An 18051-nucleotide genomic window follows, 5' to 3' on the forward strand; every position below is an offset into this window, starting at 1 on the left:
TCATTAGCATTTGGACACTACTTGGGAGCAGCACTTTGTAGATGAGTGCCAAATATACCCAAGTATGCTTAAGAAATGCTCCTATTCTCCTTCTGTGACACTTAGTGATGTCTGTACTTCAAACCACTCCCCAGCTGGCAGATTTTGAAAGTATCACTGACTACAGGACTAATCTCAAAAAGTAACACCCTGTCACGCTCATCAATGTGTGTTACTATTCTCATAGTAACAGACAACACATTGAGCACTTCTGGTCATAACCAAACATTCATTTAGCATCTCCTCAAGAATACAACACTGCACAGGGACAGCAATAACTAAATGCACCCATCACATAAGTGATTTATTTCTGTACTGAAATATTGTATTGATTACTCCTGATTTCCAGCTTAATCAGCATATTTCTTTTAAAAAATTTAACAACAAACTTCCTTTCTATTTAAAAGGATTATTATTTTCTATGGAAAATATTATCAGACCTGTAATCTAAAAAGGAAAGATCCTGTCAAAATATGCCCATTTTAAGAGTTCAGGAAAATATAAAATTCAGCATGAATAGAATAAAACATTCAAAAACCCTAATTGCAAAAGCTATTTTTAGCTGTAAATGTAGTTAAGTGAAATATTTACAATGAATGACATTTTCACAGTATTAAAAAATGTCTATTATTTTTGCCATTATCATGTTAATTGAATTCATTCATTTATTAGGAGCTAGCTTAAAACTGTTAATATTATTCATTCTTACTTCATCACTCATAGTTAGAACATAGAATACAAAGCCTTTTGTCTGTAAATTGCTATCTCATTTAACTATTTTTTTTAAATCAGGTTTGTCTGCACTTTTAATTCTAGTGGTAGGATACAATGGCAGCTGCTAATGACAACAGTGACTTTGTCTGTAAATTGCTATCTCATTTCACTATTTTTTTTTTAAATCAGGTCTGTGTGCACTTTTAATTCTAGTGGTAGGATACAATGGCAGCTGCTAATGACAACAGTGAATCACAATGTTGATTGGATGTGGCACTCCAAGGAGAACTCTTCTCTGTGATTTAAATCCTCCAGTAGCTCAGAGGCAGCTCTAATTCCACCCCCATGCCCTGCAGAGCAGGACAGGACACCCAGGGAGCTCCTGTCAGCACCCAGCTCCGAGCTACTGCGGGAGCTTTCCTCCTCCTGGGCTCCCCAAGATGATGCACATGTGTCCTGAGTTTTCAGTCCTGTGGGGAGTTCAGCCTGCTCCCACAGCTCACAAGGAGCCACCATACAAACACTGACTGGACTTTTCTATAGGTTTAACAAAGTGGTTTGGCCACCAGCACCCAAAACAGATCCCGCAGCACGGGTTCTGATCCACTGTCAGTGAATGTGAAGTCTGCATGGTTGTGAAAAATCACACCATCACTGTCTGTGACAAAAGCCTAGAGATGGGGTCTCATTTCACTGGGATGTTAATTCTCAAGTTATACAATGGTACTTAAACCAGGAAACTTTTCAGACAATTTAGATACACAATTTGCCATAAAACTGTTCATGCTCCTGGTGCAATTTTGCATATAAATTGGAAAATTGCATTTAGAAATAAGCAATTGAGTAAACTGCAGAAAGAAGTGGAGGTGCTAATTGTTCTTATTACCTTCAAAGCAATATAGAATTATTGTCATTAACATAAAAATTATCTTTTGTAAGTGTATGTGACTTCAGTGTAGGGCAAATGTTTCTGAGTAACAGCAGAACAAGTGGAACATATATACCAACATATATGGCTCATTTCACTGTCATACATCTCTGATTAGATTAATTCCACTAAGTAAGATTAATCTCTGCATGAAGCACACAGCTGTTCTTCAGCACATGTCCCACAGTGTTCTCTTGTGCATTTCTACAACTGCAGGGAGAACTTTTATACTACTTTCCCAAATACAGTAACCTTCAACACTAGCTGTTCAGCAAGAAGCAGAGAGAGCAAAAAATTCCAAATTCCAAAGAGATCAGTTCAATTGCATCCTAATCTTTGAGACAAAGAATTTTGAGGATGATAAGAAATACTTAAGGTGTATTTCAAAGAAAGTATTTTTGATCAAAAGAGAATAGACGTAACGCCCTTCTCCGTGGTGCTATGTCACAAAAAAGCCAAGTGCAGCACAGGGGTGAGCACAAACACGACCTTGGCAGCAGCAGGAACAGCCATTGGGGAAGCTCTGGAGTGCAGCAGATTCTATTACCAAGTTATGTCTTCAGGAGACAGAGGTAGCCACTTACCTCTCTTTGTCTTTTCAGGTGAAAACAGGTCAGAACTCACTCTGGTGCATTTGCAAACACACGACATGACTAAAAGGACCAATTTTACAAATATCCAGGGGGAAGCTGACTATAAAGCTTACCCAGCCCAGTGTAAATCATCCTCTTACCTGCCACAGATGCAAGTGTAGGAGGTGTGGCGCATGCCACCTCGAGTGTAGCAGTAGTGCTGGAACAGGCTGCAAAGAAACAAAGATGGCAATTATTGATTTATGCAAAATCATTCCAAGACAGGTAGAAAAACAAGTCCTGCTTGAGTACAGCTGTGTTGGTATAAATCCCCAGCTGCCCAACAAGGCTCTCTGCCTATTTCTGCTCAGCTGAACACTCCAGTTGCCCCACATGCACAGCTCAGCAGCCCTGCAGTGCTGCAGGTGATTTCCACAGAGCCATTAAGCAACTCTGATCCACTGTCAGTGAATGTGAAGAGCAGAGCAGAGCAGAGAGGTTCAAGTGCAGCTCAGTGACCTCAAATGGCAAGTGCTTTCCTTACAGCTCGGCACCAAAAGGGAAATTACTGTTGGCAAGAGACTTCATCAACCACAGAACAAGCAGGGATGGCAACAGTTAAAATGCTGAAGCTGGTAAAGCTGGCCAAACTCTCCAAAGTGGAGTTGAGAAAATCACTGCATTGCTGCATTTCAGGCACAGAATCACATCCATGATCCTTCTTTTCAATCCTGCTGCCCTCAGTCTATGTCATGTAGATTCAGGAAAAGTCAAGTTCAACCAGCCCTTCACAGAGAAAGGAGCTTGCCAGACTGGTCAAAGCTCTTCAAAATAATTTCAGCAGAAGTCCTCTCCTTTTTACCACCTCATAGACACCTTCTGCTGGAAGCTGAACTAAATACCTTCTAACCCTGATTTGCATCTGCCTGTGCTGTTCACCCTCCTCTCCAGTCAAGGCAGCAGAGCTCTCCCTTCAAATAAACCAGGTCCTGTCTGCATCACAGTCTGGGCTGGAATGGACACTCTCATGTTTTCTTGTCTGTAGCACAACAGACACAGAGAAAACATAAGACTTGCTCAGTTTCAGATTGAGGTACCTAACTACCTCTATGATCTTTCCCTGTCCAAACATGGGGAAAATAATTAACACAAACTCTAATCCCAAGAGCAAGAAGACCATGTGATAACATGAGGCCAAGTTTCCTGCAGCCTCTAAAGGACAGTACAACACAGCACTGTTTGCTTTTGTGTGTGCTTGGGACAGGGAAGGGAAGGGAGAACAGCCTGTGGAACTCCTCTTTCACTGCCATCCTGCTGGAGGAGCTGTTTGTCCTTAAAAAGCATTACAATATTTTCATCTTCACTGTCAAAGTCCCCTTCAGAGGAGGGCAGATTTGCCCAAAGCACAATTAATATAGGATTAGGTGCTTTACGAGCTAAGCACATATCATGGATCCTTTTATTCTTTTTGAAATATGCTCTAGTTACAATCCAATTCTCTGTAATACTGAAAGAATTCCAAAACCTCATTTCTTGTAATACTGAAATAATTTCATTAACATAGGGTGATAATGGTGCTATTCAAAGAATAGAGATGTTTTGATTTTGTCCTTCTTCAGCAGTGAGCCACAGAACACAATTCAAATTCAAAAGATATTAAAGACATTACATACTCATAAATCTAAACTGGATTTTAAAATCATACAAAATGTCAGTATTTAAAGAGAAACAAAAGAAAACATACAAATTAATCGCACATGAAAGAAGAAAAGCCTCCATTTAGAACCTCAGTAGAGGGACACCCTGTTTACAAGATCTCTTTTCTGTTGAAAATACTGTGGTGGTTTACAAGGTAGAAAACACTAAGTTTGTTTTGGCCCATAAATGAATGATGGCAATGAGTAGGCCAAATGCCAGAGAAGCAAAGGAGAAACTCTGACATGGTGAGAACCCAGCAGAGATATCACTAAACTGAGTGATAAAATGTATCACCTAAACTGTCATTTTTTCTGACACACATCCTTTCACAGAAATGGACATTCCATATGGAAACATTTGCTTGCAGGCAAGGTTTACTCTCTAAGACAAGACACTGTACAGAAACATTTTGCACAATAGTTATACTGTTATATACGTATAGTTACATTTTAGGAAGCAACTTTTAGAGTATTTTATTGACCCTTCACCTTAAGTGATGAATAAACTATGTTCTCTAGACAGCAACTTCCAGTAACCTTATAAAGAGCTTAAAAATGAAATGCAAAAACTAAATATGAAGGCCCTAAACATCTTTCCATCATCAGTGATGCAGGACAGCAAGGTTTATTTTTCCATATGATAACCGATCACATATTCATAGTTGTAATTAATATGAAACTATGCAGTCAGTAATGGCACTCACCTCTTGCAGTACTCCCTGACTAGCAGTAAAAAGCAATAAATAAATTAAGATACGCATTGTGTAATCCAGCTGTTGCCTGAACTTTGTTTCTGTTTTCATCAAACATCATGGACTTCCTTTTAAGACTAAGAAAGAAGGGGCTATCTGTGTGATTGAGCTGATGATGGTACAATTTTGCCAGGTGACAAGTTTCCTGCTAGTAAAACTACTCACATCACTTTTTTGAATTTACTTTTTCAGGATATGACGTCATGCAATTGGAAAAAAATCCAAAATTTCTATCAGAGATAGCCAACATCCTTATAGCCAGTATAATATGGCACAGATAAGTGAAGGACTGGATGTCCCTTTGATGGCAAAGGCTGGGTTTTCAATGCTAGAAAGAATATATGTAGAATTAGAGAAGTACCAGGACTTTGAAGGTAAAGTCCCAGTTCCACTGAAGTTAATGCAGACTCTGCCCCTTGACTTCATCACACCAAGGTTTCACAGTCTACACTCTGCAGGAATCTTCATCCATAAGAGCACAGGAAAGTATAGAGTCTGAAACAGTTGCATGGAATATAATTTAATCTGGCACTCTGCATACACTGCAAATACTCCATCCTGAACTTCTCCTGGTGTTTTTGATTGCAGGATACGTGTGTTCAGTCAGTTTCATGTTGGTGCTGGATGCTTTACCCCGAGCTCCCAATGCAACCAGCACAGGTAGAGAAATGAAGCAGCTCTTTCTCTTCTCCTTGCATGGGTTTCAAAGCTTCATGCCATGTTTATTTGTGCAGTATTTCTCCAGAGGGTGTGTGTATCACCTACCAGGGAAGGATGGCCTCAGTGGTGTGCACAGACCAACCACTGGAGCATTGGTTGTCACATGTCACCTGCCAGATGCAGACAACTTTGCTAGAGCTGGCATGGGCTGTGCATTGCTTTGGACACAATTGGTTTGTTGCTGTTGCTGTGAAGAGGAAAATCCTGGGTTTGGTGCTTTTTTTTTTTTTTTTTTTTTGCCAAAACCATCACTTTCTTTGACTGACAATATGCAGAGAGTTAAGGCAGTTTTTAAAAACTTACTGTTTTTTCCATCAATTTTAAAAAACCCAAATATTAGTCACCATCAACCCAAGTAAATCTGATATGAGTGAACTTCTCCTTGCAAATTTGCTGAGGCACAAGATGATGTTAGCCCCACTGCTCTGCTGAGACTCAACTGCCTCACTGACTGTGCTGACTTGAGAGAAGAAAACTCCTCTTTCAGAAATAATGTGTTATTCACCAGTAGAATAACAGAATAGTATATACTTGCTGTGTTTCAGATCTGTGGAGTACTGCACACATCCAAACAAATCTCCAGAATGCTTAAAGAGCCTCAACTTCAAAACAGTCTAAAAAGCCATTAAAGTGGAACCCTCTATGAACAGTCCTGACAAATTATCAAAATCACTCTGACAATGATGCTTGCGTTTTATGGTCATCTTTGGTCCAGCTTCTACTGCAATCTAATGCACACTGACAATTACAATCATGTGTGTGCTATGAATGGAAATTGCAGTAACTAAGGTTAGTTTAATATTAACAGATTTCCTAATTTAAGTGAATTTACAGAATAAAGACACGTAAAGCAGGAGGAATAGAACTATCTGTATTCATTGCTCTCACATTTTGCTTATTTTCAGTTCTTCCTCATACTAGAATACAACACATCCATGTACACTCAGCAGCATTATTTTCATTTCCAAAAGAAGTACATAAATAATCTCTAATTTTAATTCTTATCATCAGCTCTTCTTGAGTTATATGAAATATTTATAAAAAAACATTGGCATTTCTCAGCTATTCACTCCTGAAACCAAGACACTTCTAGATCAAAAAGGTTCAAATTTTAAATAAAAATCCAATTGAGCATTTTGACCTGTATCTTACAAAACCAGTAAGAAATGCAATTACAGAAAGCATAACAAACATGGAGAAAAGAGACATACAGAAGGAACGAAAAGCAGCAAGAATATCTGAGCAATGTCTGACAAAAAAAAAATTAAAACCTTGCCAAGTTTCTGTAACACTGCCCAACAGATTCCTCAGAGACCTTCTGATGGTCCCACACCCTCAGTAACTGCAGCCAGGTGATGCAGAATGAGACATGCCCATCACTTGAGGCTGGAGGGACAATTACTCATCCCAAGGTTTCTGATGAGAGAGAAAACCACTGAATAATCCTGTTCATGATTCTCAGGTACTGCATCTAGAACACTTGTGGACACTGGTAGTTCAAGAACCCAAATTTAGGTTGTGTATCAGAGGGATCTGCTGTCAGTCTGCCTTGTGAAGTGTACAAGTACAGAAGAGTCAAGGACACCTGTAGGTCAGGATCTCCTTACTGTGTTTATATTGAAAACAAATATTTGAGAAAGTTGCCTCCTAATAAAAAGAAACCTTTGTATACTTCAAAAATAGTATTCTTTGAACATAGCCCTAGAGAGCTGCCTTGAAATGCAAGCAGGTGGATTTGAACTATAAACTGGAAACCACAGTAACTTAAGGGAGTTCTGGACAGAACTTGGAGGATTTTCTGTAGTTCCTTCTTTTATTTTTATGACTACAATTGGAAGAGGTAGATGAATATCTATTAGTTACCTGTCCACTGAATTACTTTTGAATTACAACTAGAATGTGCCCTTTTGCTTTTGTGTGGTGTAAATATGAAGCATAGCCATGATACAGGCTAAAATCCAAAGCCTTTCTAAAACATTCACAAAAGGACAAATATTCCAAAGCTGATCTCTCCAGTTATACCAGGACTGAAAGCCATTATTTTAATAACTTAGACACAAAAATTCACCACATAAGAAAGCTATAAAGTCCAAACCCCACAAAAGTGCTGAGCCATAGTAAATATAATTTGCAAATGATTACTAAAGCATTTATACTTAACATCAAGCTAGACTGAAAGAAACCTGCTCAGAGGAAAGAAGACAAGGTGTCAGTAACAGCCCATCAGAGAATACAGGAACAAGGTGAGCAGTGCTTCCTTTAATCCCACACTAGACATAGTAAGGCTCTTAAAAACAGAGCATTTTTCTTTGTTAACCTACTTACTCTGCCAATGTAATTTATTTTCCATGGGCAACTAGATGCTTAAAGGCTTAGCCTATCTAATCCTATTTTCATTTAGTTCACAACAGCACACTGCAGTACTGCAGAACATCTCTGAGGTTGTTTTAATACAAAAACAACAACAACAAAAAAGTCAGTACTTCATTGCAAAAGGGTAATAGAGAGTGGAGAAGTCTAGGAGGAATAATCCAACTTACTATTAATGAACAAACAATGGATTAGTAACTTGCAGCCAAACAAGAAAAATAGCACAATGAGCAGATGAGCAAAGTTATTCTTCACCTTGGAGACAATATACTTAATGATTTCTGCCCGGAAATTGTTTAGAACAGAACTTGCAGATCCATGAACAACAGGAAATAAAACCACTTCTGTGCATTGACTTCTTAAACTAACTGGTTACACTACTCCTAATGAAAATTTTAGATTAAAATCCCTGGCTGAGTCATTTTGCATGCTCACAGAGGAGAGCTGCTGAAGCATACTATCAACCAGAACTACTGACAGGAGCTATACTTTGAAGCATCTCTATTTACAATTGTCCAAATTTGCATCATGCATAAGCAGAAATAATATATGATTTTTAAAAAAATGTTGATCCTTCTGAATTCTAACACCTAGATTCTGTTCTCATTCTTGCTGTGTTTTCTTTAAATAAGTTATTTTTCTTTATGTGCATCAAATGCTACATAATAATAGAACCTTAAAAGTGACCAATGTTATCTGGTCAGCAGATAACAGCAGGGACAGAAGAAGTGTAACTTTGGCAAGTAGGTATGACACAGGAAACTGACAGTACATTAATGTAAATACACTAAGAACATTTATGAAGTAAGGGAGAGCTGAGTAGAAGCAGCACAGAAGTCCCTGTAGTAAATAATTCATATTGGGATTTCTAAGTGTGTTGCTTCTCTGTACTAAAATGGATCACAAGCCAGAGCTCAGGGCAGGAACAGAGGGTAAGATTACCCTAAAACGCAGATATATTTTAGGATACAAAACAACACAGATCAGAAGGAATACCCTTCCTTCAGGAAGCCAAATCCACCAAGGTAAAGCCATTAATACTACCTGGAAACCAGAGGCACACAAAACAGAAAGTCCATAAATAATACAGAATTCGGCCCTGTCACAGATGTCATACATGATTTGCAATGATTGAAGGTAATTGATAATATCAGTTCAAGAACAGAGAGTTTAGGTGAGGGGTAATTAGCATTTTAATTGCATAATTGGGAATTATAAATTACCTGTCTTATGCAAAGAATAACTAAAGAGCTTATATAACATGAGCTGATAATTCATCTTTTTGTCTAAGCTAAATGGGTTGGAGAATTTAGAGAATCAGGAACTGCATTTTCCTCACACGCAGAGACATTTCCTTTTCAATTTTTTAATTTCATAGCTCTTCCTTTTATTTATTCCACATGAAGAAAATTTTCCCCCATCAATTTGCAAATCTAGAACTTTTGAATTATTTTTGAGTCAGAGAACATGACTTCTGATACTGCAGCAGTTTAAGATTTCCTGTGGAGCAATCTCCCCTTCTCCCTTCCAGACAGATTGACGTTTTTGCTAACAGGACTGTTGGGGTTTAGTCCAATTTTTTTCTTTTTCCAGTATGAGGAAAGGGCAAGAGCTTTCAAAGATGTGATTTTAAAGAAGCGCATATGGACACTCTCACTTGATTTGTCCTTCATCTGATTCTACACTGGTGCCACATCTCTTTGACTCTGAAAATTCATCAAGTTATGATTTTTCACAGAAGTTCATCTAAGCTATTTCATTACCAATGTTCAAATGCAAACAATGATTATGTAAGGCTCTAACCTCCTACTCAGCTGCTGCTTTTCCAGAAGATTGGCAAGACAACGTAATGGGCACCCTAGAGATAGGCCAGTTACCAAGAATGCTCTGTAAATACCACTCTTCAATAAGTCAATCTTTAAATTAACACTTAAAAAGCCTTTAAAATTGTTTCAGGAATGATCGTCAAATTACTATTTTCCTGAAACTCTTCAGAGAATTCACCTGTCATTTGTCAGGAGAGTTTGATTCATCTGTATAAAACCCAGTTGATTGTAGATTCAAATATTATGACTATTAAGCCACTGAAATCTTTAACTATCAATCCTGTTGAAATACAGTTAGTATTCATATTTCATAGTAATTTCATAGTAATTGAGCTGATTAAGATATTCATAATAACAAGGTTTAATCTCAACTCTGACAGACTTGTAGGTCAAGGTCTACCTCACCTGGTTTTTGGTAGGCAGAGGCTCAGAGGCAGGAGGTGTGTGCTCTGCTGGCTCTGCCTCCTGCAGAGCTGCCAGCTCAGCACAGGGGCTGTTCCAGGAACACAAGTAAGGAATACCCACAGCCCTGCAGCAGGGCTCCAGCCAGGCCAGGATCCCCGTCAGGTGATGGATGGACAGAAAAAGCCTGCCTAGTACAAGACACGGCCACGGCTGGAATTCCAGCTGTGATTAGACCAGGCCAGGTGATGAGACCCATCTGATGTGAATGACCTCCTGCTGCCTGCAGAGCCACTGCCCCGTGCCACAGCAGGGACAAGGGTCACCTCACTGCTCTGCAGCTGGGAGGTCCAGCACTGGCACCAGGAGCACACAGGTGGAAGGTGGGGACTTGTCCTGTGCACATGCCCACATTCCAGGTGCTCCTTGCTGCTCCTGCCTCTGCCAGGCTGGCTGTACCAAGGCAGAGAGCTCCTCCTGCTCTGCTCCTCTGCAGCAAGGACGAGCTAGAAACCCTTGGACAGGATTTGTTTTCATCCATTCTCCAGAGCAGCAGGATTTTTCAAATAGTTACCAAACTTTACTAAATACATAAATGGAAAATGGATCCCAGTGCTGCACTGCAAGGCAATGATCATTAAAAAGAGTCTCTGGTTTAATTCTTCATCAATTCCAAAGACCCTTTGGAATCACATCCCTTACTAACAAGGAAGAACAAAGTTCTGCACTGGCCTACATTTCATATTTAATTTAATATTAAGGAAAGAGATGGTACAGATTTTTCTGAGACTCATTGCTCCATTTCCAGCTCTAATAATTCTAGATCACAACTGGCATATTTTAAATTAAATTTTTTGTAGTTTAAACCTATTTATCAACAGCTAATTAACGAGGTCTAAATCCTTTGATGACAGAATGATTAAACTGCATTTTAGCTAATCCATCTTTAATTAAAATGCTGCCAGCAAACCATTTCTGGATGTGTAAAAAAGACACATTTATAGATGCTCTCTCTTTAACTATGCATTATGTAAAGCCAATAATTAGAAGAACTCATGATTTCAATTATATTTTAATTACTGTTACATATAAAACATGCTTTAATAGATGTAATGCAATACATTTTCTTTCTTTACAACCCACTAATCATTCCTATTGGGGTGACAACCAAATAAAAGGAAGTTTAATACATGTGACAGTACAGGAATCTTTTTCTAGCTTTGAGCAAATTCTCTCTCCATTTCTTCTTTGCAGCAGAAAGGCACTTAATTATCTCCAAATCTAAACCACAAATGAATCCCTATAAATCCCTGTTAAAACTTTAAAAGGAGATTAGCAGTAACTGACCATAATAAAGAGAAATGCTTTATCCTTATTATTGCACCAGCATGTCTTCAAATTTCTTCAACTCAAAGCACAAGGCTACTAAAAGCCTGCTCATTAGGGAAGGTGACAATTAACCAATTTTCCTATTTAATTCCTTTCTAATTTTAGGAAACAACAAGAGCCAAGAGAGGCTTTAGCTACTAGAGGAGTCATCAATTTTCATTTCTTTAGGGCATCCCTTTGTCTCCATCTAAGAGGGGTGGGTGGAAGGTGAACATAATGTCAGGGCTGCAGCCAGCTCCCCATCAGCAGCATTAATGGGAGGCTGAGACTTATAAATGTGACAGTGATAAAAGTTTAACTGTTCTTTACAATGGCTAAGTCAGTTTTCAGTGCAAATCTTCCTAAAACTGCTCAGGAAAACTCAATATCCCATTGCAATTCAAACTTTAAAGTTGCATGTTATTGCAATAGATTTTGTTTCACTAAGACAAACTAGAATGTGATAAATTACAGGTTTTAAACATGTTTCTGAGCTCTTCATGTTCCAAGTAGTTGTACATCATTGTAAACTGCTTTATGGCTTCACTGCTTGCAGTGATCTGAATGTGACATAAGGAAACCAGTAATTCTGTAGGAGAATCCTGTTTACCCATTATATTGTATTTTACAAATATTAAGAAAGGTATATTACATTATTTCTTCTGACTCAGACATGTTAAAATTGAATTTTCTCATTGATTTCTACTGTTTGGATATGTTAATGAAATCGCTGGTGTTTCAGGTTATTTCAAGTTTTCTCTAAAAATATTTAACATTTAAAACACTGTGATGGTTAAGATGTTTTCACCACAGGCACCTATCATGAAGTCACTGAATATACAAATACTGAAATAACCACAAAACAAGACTTAGTTTGCCTAATGTGATTTACATAAATCCTATTCTTTCATTTCCATTTTTGACTATTTCTGCTTATAAGCAAGCACTTGAGGGCAGAGAATATATTTTACTACTTTATAAAACACATTGCCCAGTTATGTTCTGGTGAAATAATAAGAACAATAGCTTATTATGAAGAGCATATGAGCTGTATCTCCTCAAAAGAGCATGTCTGGAAAGGTCATTTGGAATTTCTAAGGACTCATATCTAACAAGAACAAACGCTGATGTAGCAAGGAGCTTTTTCAAGGTTTATCAAGAACACTCATCACTTTTTAAAAGATTGCAGTAAATCTGCCTGGAAGAGAAAACACACTGAATTTGAAATGCAAGGAACTCTCAGAACTTTAGGCCTGTTAAGCCAAAGCTTAAAATTAAACACAGGATTTAATCTGAGACCTTAGGAAAGCTTCCAAACTTAAGTGCTAAAAACAAAAATGTAGATTTATAGTTTAAAGCAGAAACACATTAAGCTGAATAAAAAAAAGTTTAGAGTTTTAGAGTTTAAGAAAACTTACACTGTAGCATAGGTCCATAAAACAAAATATTTAAAGATTAGGTCAAAAACATAAATATCCTTGTTGGCAGTGTTTTATTAATCAATAACTCCTTAAAAAGTCTTACAACTATGAGTCTTATAACCTTCTAAACCATGCTATGCTGATGTAAACCAAACCCACCCTTCCTATCTCTGTAAAAAATAAAAAAATAAACCACATAATCAAAAACAATTCAAAAGTTCCATCTCTAACTCATTCAAAACTCCTCCAAAAATCACCATACCTCAAAACCTATTATGAATGGTACCTGGCTGCTGTTCCCCCAGGGGCCTGGCAGTGCCAACAGAAGTGATAAGCAGACAACCAAAACAGCATCACCCATAGCACCTGCTCTCCCACCCACATTACTGCTTTTCTGTCTCTCAGGATGCCTTGCCAGTGTGAGACCAAGGACAAACATGTTTAAGGACTGCACACTCAGTAATATTAAACAAGATGAAATATTCAAGAAGAAATATTTTAGCTGTTACAAGCACTGGGGAAGGACAGTAATAAGGCCAATACTAGAAAGAGCATTATGACAGAAGCTAATCAGATATATATTGACAGCTTGTCTTTCAATTTAATGCTCTGCTTCATTTAAATGCTAACTATGTAACTGCTTTTGTTTGAAGACAGCACTTTGGCCAGTGAGTGTTCTGATTTCCTTCTCAGTCTACAGAGACTGCCAGAGCAAGGACACAGCATGTAAATGCCAGCTGTCACCTGAGAGGTGACTAACATCTTCTTGGGAGGATACTTCACTGGAGGAGGCTCATGCCAGACAATTTTCCTTACCAGAATTCAGATCCCTGCAACCTTGCCTGGATCTCCCACGTGCTTTCTGAAGTAACACAGTGCATTGCTGCTTCCCCAGCAGAGCATATGCAACTAAATACAGAAAAGCTGGTTAAGTATGTCAGAATCTTCTAGCAAACTTCACACTATCCAAACATTTCTTAAAATTGCATTTACCCTGGTCCCAGAAGCCTTGAGTAAGATGGTGTGTTTGGATGGGTCTGCTTCCAGATGCTGTATCGTCAAAAAGAAAGTTTTCTTAGCTTGATAAATAACAGATCAGAGATGTCCTTCTCTAATCTTTTTGACCATGTTTCAAGGGTCCCAGTCACATAAAATGAGTGAATGGCTGTCCAGAGGACTACACCATTTACCACAAATTACTTCTTTATGGAAGAATCAATTTTATAGTCTCCTGAATTTCAAACACTTGCCTCTTCAATCCAGTGGAATTACTCTTTTGAGAGCCAAGCCTGAGATAGATGACTCCAAGGATCTACTCTTGGGGCCATGAAATATCTGTTGTAAAAATTGAGAGAGGACCTATAAGTCTTTGCAAAAGACTCTGAGTAAAGAAAACATGTATCAACACTTCAACATTATATGCTGAAAAGTGTCCAGACTAATCTGTTGAGTCTCCAACAATCTTCTGTCTTGACACCCCAGGAAGCTAAATTCAAGTCAATCCAATAGAACAGAACTAGAAAGTGTTATCAAGAGACACCCCCTCCATGCTGTCCTGGAAACTCCCACGTGCATGGTTTTCTGCTCATGCAGGAGAGTTTTGCAAAGCTGAACTCATGAGAATAAAGCTTTAAAGACACATTAACTGATTTCAACTCCTAAGGAAACAATATGCAACTTGGAAAACAAATACCACTGCAAGACCTGGGGAACAAAATGAAATGCATTCAGGAGAGATGATTCCAACAGCTCTTAAGCTCTTGCAGTCTCAAGAAGAAATCCATAATACTGATGGTGATTCCCTTAATCCATGTTGCAGAGTACAAATCATCATCTGGGTGAAAGTGAAGGGAAAGTACACCCTCAAAAGAACTTTCAACAATTCAAGCTGTCACACAAGGCTTGACAAATCCATTTGCCTGCTTTAAAGTGGCACACATAAAATTGCCTGACTCAGTGTTCATCAGTTTCTGCGGATCTACTGATCTTATTAGAAAGAATTAAAGCTGTAAGGATTGGAAAGATAGTATTAACCAACTATAAATGAGCCTAACATTTCACTGCATGCCTGAAACTCGAGTGTTTCAGTTACTCCATTCATGGCAGAGCCTCCATGAGCAGCAAACAAAACAAGAATTCCAGTCCTTAGCTAACAGCATAATGTCTAGAACTATAAAAGAATGAAAGAACTTTTGTCCTGATGCTGCATGTCTACTTAAAGATTGAAAGTGTTTATGTCAAGATGAGAAACTGCATAGAAGAGCCCATAGAAGAGTCTGTGGGGAGGCACAGTCCAGCTCTTGCACCAAGATTACATCATCTGTTCTCTCGACACAGAAGATTTGCTGCCCACCAACCCCAGTTCCTTCTCCTCACAGGAAGATGAAGGCACACAGAAAAACAAGGCAAGATGCAGATGCAGCACTTGCAGGACTGTGTCTCCCAGACTTAAGCCCCACAAACTCTTCTGTGCTTCCTGCTGATGTTGCTGGAGAAGAAATCACATCCCCAAAGATGGTGGAGAAAGCTCTACATGGTCACACTGACTTAAACCATGTCCCAGAGTCGAAGGCCACATCCAAGCAGAGTGGATTGATCTACAGAAATTCTCAACTCTTATTTCTTGCCATGTAAATCTCTGCAACAGGAATGTGAGTGGCTGCAACAGGTCATCCAGGGTGTCTACAAACCACTGATTCTGCCAGGAGTATAAAGTCTAAAATACCTCTTGATTCAGCTGGCAATTACCTTTTCACTAGTACACTCTACCTTTCACCAACTCTGGAGGTGCCTATAGGCAGAATGGGTCAACATCTTCCACTGTATTCAGTAAGCTGAGCAGACATAAACAGAAATATGGGCTTTATTTGCCATTCCTCTCAAAGAGAGCACAGATGAGATCAGTGCTGAAACCCCACTAACAGACTGTGGATGCAGTCACTCTCACCATCAGATCTGACAGGCCTCCACAAACACAAAGCAAAAAGATCTGGCTCATGCCCTGAGCACCAGGCAGAGGACCAAGAGCAGGAGGGATGGTAAAGGACCAGGATTGTTGAAGACCATGGAACATCAGGAAGCAGTGAGGGCTGCTGAATTCTCTGAATTCAGGGTGGCTAGGAGCTGCCCATTGGTTTGCTCAGACAAGTGCATTTTTACACTTCACTTCTAAGTACTTCTCTAAAAAATTCTTTGCCAAAACAAGCTGGTTCTCTATTTAAGAAGTGCTGATTCTGTAAACAGGTAGAATTCACCATTTCTTTTGTTTATTATTTATATCTTATCTGTGGTCTTCAGTTTCTATTCAATGTCATCTGGCTTCACCATACAGTTACTAAACATGTGGGGCCTTTTGTTTAAGCACCCAAGTAGCCCCCAACAGAAGCTGAATGCCCCTTAAAGTATTTTCTGTATTTACCAAAATGGCTATTTTTGGATAATGCTGTGTGTAGGCCCTCATATTTCTCAAAAAGAAGTGTTCCTTCCCATCACTTTCAAAATGGAGCTGACATTAGAAGACATTCGCTGTGACTTTCCACACAGAGAGAAATAATACAGTGAGACATCTAAAAAACATTACCTTGAACTAGAGTCTCTCCCCCTGAGGTAATTAAGCCTTTTTCTGATGTATATACAAATGTCTCATTAGCTCTTTCTGAAAGCTGACTACACAGAGGACATGTTCAGTTGTTTGCAAGCTCTCACATCTAAATTATTTCCAGATCACAAGTGCAGTGTTCTTCAGCTTTCATCTAAATTCTTTCTTCTTAAACTTAGAACCTCTTTCTTGTTTATATTTTTAAAATGTTATATTGTGGTTCAACTGATCAGATGATCCAGATCTTCCTGCTCAATTCCCATCACTTTGATAACCTACTGACTTTCAAAGGTCTACATCTATATGGTTTATTGAGATCTAGAAACTTCTTCTGAGATGTCAATACTGCCAGATTTAACATTATCTCCTTTGCAACTCTACTTGTGAAAAAAGAACAAGTGTTGGAAGACGACTCATTCCTGACAACCACTTCTGTCAGTTAGCCAGGCTTAAATCCACTCAACGTGTACCTTATTAATATGGTTATACAGCTAATCCCCATGTTGTGTGATAATAAGTCAAATGCACTGCTGAAGGCTAAATATATTAAATATAAGCCATGGAATTAACTTTATCTACTAAATGTAAACTAAATAAAAAATTAAATCCCGGTTTCTTCAATAAGATGTCCTTCATAACACCACATTAATTCAAATTAATTTAATACTTGTCCTGCACTACTGGAACTTCATATCAGCACTGTTGCAATTGCCAAATAAGCTTTCTTCATCATTAATTCAGCCTGACACCACCCATAACCCCAGTCTGCACCTATTGGTTGTTCCCTCTCCTCCTGCCCCAGTGTAAATCAGAACCAGATAATCTGCTAAAATGTAAACCAGGTTTTAAAATTTCTACATTGAATACACATACAGACAGTAAAATATTTAGGACACAATAATAGACAACAATATTCATTAATTTCCTCATGGAACAAACGTGCAGTTTTTCACTTTTAATACTCATTGAAGAAGAAATGGAACTGCTAAAGGAGATCTGTCTGCATCATGTCTTCATTTAATAAAGTTAATACTGAAATTATGTTTTTATATATATACATGCATATATATATATATATATATGTATGTATGAAACCTGCATTTTTAAAAGGACTACTTAGTTAACTACAGTCGTCAGATGACTGGTAATTCTACCAATTTCCTTTTTCGCTTTGTTTTGAGTTCAGTTACTTTTATTTGTCCTCAATTATTCAGTAGAAACCAGTAACATCAATAAAAAAATGTCAATTTTGATCTGTCTCTGAGATGCAAGAGCTGTAGATAGATTTTCAGTCAGCAGACAGGGCGAGTAGAACAGCTATTATTAACAGCGTTAGACAGAGTGGCAGGACCAGAAGACAGCTCCTAGATTTAGGCTGGATTAAGTGGATACTGTACTCAGACAAACCTTCAAGCACTGTAAATAACTTTAAAACTCTACATTGTGGCTGCACTCTCTCTGCTGTCAGAACTGGTTAGGTCACATCATGAGATGGTTTACAGCAAAGTGACAAGGACTTTGCTGAATTGCAAACTGTATATGGCTTATCATAATAAATTAAAATTACTTAATACAGGTATTGGAACAAAGGTCTACAAGAACAAGCGAGGCAAAGAAGACTGGCACAGAACTAATCAGAAAATC

General features: G+C 38.4%; 1 protein-coding gene across 1 annotated transcript in view; it reads right to left on the bottom strand.

Moving 5' to 3' along the window:
- Positions 1-18051, bottom strand: part of PEPD (peptidase D) — a 145434-nt gene that overhangs the window by 59147 nt on the left and 68236 nt on the right. The window contains exon 10 of the mRNA XM_041396265.1: positions 2415-2483. Within this exon, the coding sequence (XP_041252199.1) occupies positions 2415-2483 (69 nt within the window). The remainder of the gene's footprint in view (positions 1-2414; positions 2484-18051) is intronic.

This window comes from Onychostruthus taczanowskii, unplaced genomic scaffold (genome assembly GCF_017590055.1).
Source record: "Onychostruthus taczanowskii isolate IOZ18803 unplaced genomic scaffold, ASM1759005v1 scaffold127, whole genome shotgun sequence".
Lineage (NCBI taxonomy): Eukaryota > Metazoa > Chordata > Aves > Passeriformes > Passeridae > Onychostruthus > Onychostruthus taczanowskii.